The sequence below is a fragment of the Rhincodon typus genome, chromosome 49, assembly GCF_021869965.1.
Source record: "Rhincodon typus isolate 14 chromosome 49, sRhiTyp1.1, whole genome shotgun sequence".
In the NCBI taxonomy this organism is placed as follows: Eukaryota; Metazoa; Chordata; class Chondrichthyes; order Orectolobiformes; family Rhincodontidae; genus Rhincodon; species Rhincodon typus.
In genome coordinates this window covers 3943945-3947956 of record NC_063380.1, presented here as the reverse complement: position 1 = coordinate 3947956, position 4012 = coordinate 3943945, and the positions used below count along the sequence as shown (strand labels likewise).

The following is a 4012-nucleotide window of genomic DNA, read 5'->3' as shown; positions in this document are numbered from 1 at the left end:
AGCTCCCCCCCTGACAGTGCGGCGCTCTCTCAGTAAGTACAGCTCCCTCAGTAAGTACGGTTCCCCCAATATTTAATTGTCCACCACAGCCCCATGTGCACTCTCCCCCATCACTGACTCTTCCCACAGCCCCGTGTACACTCTCCCTCACTTCCACTACACACAGGGAACCTACCTTGAACTGGGGGCTGATGCCTTTGGGCCATTTGACGGGGTCCTTAATGATGATGCTGACCAGCTGGAAGATGCTATTGGTGTAGAAAGGAGGTGTGCCCACGTAGAGTTCGTACAGGATGCAACCCAGTGACCACAGGTCAGCAGTGTGATCATACGGCTTCTCCTCCACCAGCTCTGGGGACATGTACAGGGGTGTCCCCTTGATCGAGGTCAATACCAGTGTCTGCAGGCTCATGGCCCGGGCAAAACTGCATGCATGGAGAGAGAGAGGGTGGGGGAGGGTCTTAGAGACAGAGAGAGACACAAATAGAGTGAGATAGTGAGAAAGGGAGAGACAGATAGAAACAACAAGATAAAGAGACAGTGAGGAGAGAGATAGAGAGCGAATGAGCAAGAGAAACAGAGAGCAAAATGCACAGACAGAGACAGAGAGAGAGAGAGAGATAGAGATACAGTGAGAGAGAGAAAGGGAGTGAGACAGAGGGCCAGAGAGAGAGACAGACAGAGACAAGGAGAGAAAGAGAAAGCAAGACAGAGAGTGGGCGAGTGAGCAAGAGAAACAGAGAGCGAGAGGGAGAGAGAGAGAGAACAGAGGGGGAGACGGGGGGAGACATGGAGAGAGAGAGGGGATACACGGGGGGGGGCAGAGACACGGAGGGGGTTTAGACACAGAAGTCGGGGGGCAACATGGAGGAGGGAGACATGGAGCAGGGGGCAGACATGGAGAGAGAGAAGGGGTGACACAGAGAGAGGGGGGAGACACAGAGAGGCAGGGACAAAGTGGGGAAGGAGCAGCACAAACTAAATTCAGAATAAAACTCCCTTTAAAACCCCTATCACAAAAATAATGCATTTCCACAGTGTGGAGTGTGTTTACTACAGTAGACTGTGCGTTCCAGTCAAGTATACAGTCCAATTACAGACAGCAGCTGTTTGTTAAAGCCCAGTATACACACATCACAGTATATCTATGGACAGCACCCATCCATTACTACCTCCTCAGCACTATTGTCCTGAATGTAAAACACACCATGCATTACTGATCCTTTTATAGGAATCCCCCACACTCAGTATACAATTCAGTAAGTACAAAACACTGCGTTTCAGATCCACATACAGAACACAGGAAGCGTTACAGTCCTTAATATACATTCACACTTCCTGGAAATGTTAACCTCAAATGTTAACAAGGAGACACTCTGTGTGTCTCCCTCCACCTCTGTGTCTAACCCCACTATGTTTCTCCCCCCAAACTCTGTCCCCTCTCTCTCCGTCTCCCCCGTGTCCCCCTCTGTTCTCTCTCTCCTTCTCCCTCTGTGCATTTTATTCCCTGTTTCTCTTGCTCTGTGACACCCTGTGCGTTATAGGCCAATATGTGACATCCCTTGCGTTCCTGTGCAGTCTATCAAATACGCTGTACATTAAAGTTCTGTTTATAAGGTGGACATGTTGATTAGTCACATAGATGTTTCTATATGGCAGCCCATGCCATCTGAACAATAGCTCCCCCATGACACTCTCTGATATTGCCAGATCGCCTACAATGGTGGCAGATATATATGACAGCTTGCCACTTACAGAGACAGGGAGGACAGAAATGGGAGAGGGGGAATGGGCTCCACTTATGGACAACAGCCCACAGGCTAAAGTCCCGCCTGTCGCAATCCCGGATAAAGGCTGCACAATGTTAGCTCAGGTTCGGCCCTACCCAAAGTCGCAGAGTTTGAGGACTCCTCCTTTTCCGAGCAGGATGTTCTGCGGTTTCATGTCACGGTGCAGGATCCGGTGTGAGTGCAGGTAGTACAGAGCCGAGACAAGCTGACAGGCAATATCACGGACCTGTAAGGGAGACGGTCTGAGTCACTGAGGGGGGCCACAGGATTTGCAATGCAATCCACAGGCAATTCCCCAAACCCTAACACGCCACAGTCCTCATACTACGCCCCCACCATACCTCCTTCAGCGCCAACCCTCCAACGGCACAGTGCGGCGCTCCCTCAGCGCCGGCCCTCCGACAGTGCGGCGCTCCCTCAGCGCCGGCCCTCCGACAGTGCGGCGCTCCCTCAGTGCGGAGCTCCCTCGGCCCTGAACTCCAACGGCGCGGAGCTCCCTCAGAGTAGAAATGGCACAGTACAAATCACGCCCTGACCTCTGAGCCCCTTAAGTGGTTTAGATGCGAGTGATTCTCGATTATGAGGGAGTGGGTGAGAGGGAGGAAGGGGAACCGACTGATATACCTGCTCCTCGGGCAGATTTCCGTCATCCTCCAGGATCTGGAACAGCTCCCCTTCTGCAAACTCTGTCACGACCACCACCTGCAAACATAAAAAGATGCCAGACTAAACTCTAAAGAGATACACTCTTGAAATGCTACCTTGGGTGCCATTTCATTTCCCCAACCTTCCCCTCCTGACTCCTCCCATCCTGCAACCTCCCCCCACCCACCAAAGCCTGTCCCACCATCCACAAGGCACAAGGCAGGAGGGTGAGGGAATACTCCCGCCTTGCCCTGGACTGAAGTTGAGGGGGGCAGCTCCAACAACACTCAAGAAGCTTGTCACCGTCCAGGGACAAAGCAGCTCCTCTCCCCCAACTCCATCAAGATGCTGACACCCCCCCCCCACCCACCCCACCCCCTCCCCCCCTCCCTCCCTCCCTCCCACCACAGTGTGTACCGTCTACGAGATGCTCTGCAGCAACTCGCCCACCGTCAACAGGTACTGAACCCACCACCTTTTACCCCTTAGAGGGGCAGTAGATGCAGGTGGCTGGGTGGCTGGGACCACCCTCCCCCACAATTTCCCTTCCGTGACCCTCCCCACACCCTGACAGCCCGAAACGTCAGCCTTCCTTTTCCTATGATGCTGCTTGGCCTGCTGTGTTCATCCAGCTCTGCACCTTGTTGTCAGGGAACAACATGGACTGTTCCTTCAGGGTCAAAGCCCTGGAACTCCCTCCCTGGGGAAACTGTGTCCGTGCGCCACGCAAACGGAGTGGGCTGCAGTGCTTCTAGAAGGCGGCTCACTCCCATCCCAACCATCTCCAGGGTTGGAGGTGGGGGGTGGCATTAGGGAACAGGGTGACAAACGCCGGGCACAGCCAGTGACTCCTGTCGATCAGGAACCAGAGGTCAATGCAGACGGCTTGCTGCAGCTATTGGGTCTAGATGTTCTGCCCCGAGAGGGCTGGTTCAGACACTGGCGGGTGGAGAGGGAGGTGTCGGAGCCTTCCCAGGAGTTGGGGGGGCGGGGTGTGTGTGTGGTGGTGGTGTGGTAGTGGGAGTGGGGAGGGAGTGAGCGATCAGCCACCTCATTGTCTGTCTCCAGGCTATCCAGCATCTGCACGATGTTGGGGTGGCGCAGGCCCTGCATGATCTCCATCTCACGGCGCAGGCTCCTCAGCTCCTTCTCTGAGCGGCCCGTCTTCGGGATGAACTTCAGGGCCACGACCTGCACAGGATTGGGGGGGAGGGGCGGGTTGGTGAAAAAGAGACAGAGAGGGGGTCAGTCACAGGGAGAGACAGAGAGAAATGGGGGGAGGGTAAGGTTGGGGGGTGTGGAGAGAGAGAAAGACACGGGGGTAGGAGGGGTTGAGAGTGGAGGGTGGAGGGGTGAGAGAGAGAGAGAGACAGAGAGAGCATAGAAGGGGGGAGAAGTGGGGTGGGGGAGATGGGAGGATGGGTGAGGGGGGAATGAGTAAGGAGGGAACGAGGGGGGCAGGAGGGGGAAGAGAGTGATGGGGAAAAGAGAATGCGGGAAAGGAGGGGGAAGAGAGCAAGGGAAAGAGAGAGAGGGGGCAAACGGGGGGGGTGCGAGAGAAGGGGTGGGAGGAGGTG

General features: G+C 55.1%; 1 protein-coding gene across 1 annotated transcript in view; it reads right to left on the bottom strand.

Annotated features, from left to right (window-relative positions):
- LOC125488088 (serine/threonine-protein kinase 36-like) overlaps positions 1–4012 on the bottom strand; it is a 31023-nt gene that overhangs the window by 26434 nt on the left and 577 nt on the right. The window contains exons 2-5 of the mRNA XM_048620912.1: positions 3486–3626; positions 2415–2492; positions 1886–2016; positions 176–425 (exon numbers count right to left, since the gene is read on the bottom strand). Coding sequence (XP_048476869.1) covers positions 176–425; positions 1886–2016; positions 2415–2492; positions 3486–3626 — 600 coding nt within the window. The remainder of the gene's footprint in view (positions 1–175; positions 426–1885; positions 2017–2414; positions 2493–3485; positions 3627–4012) is intronic.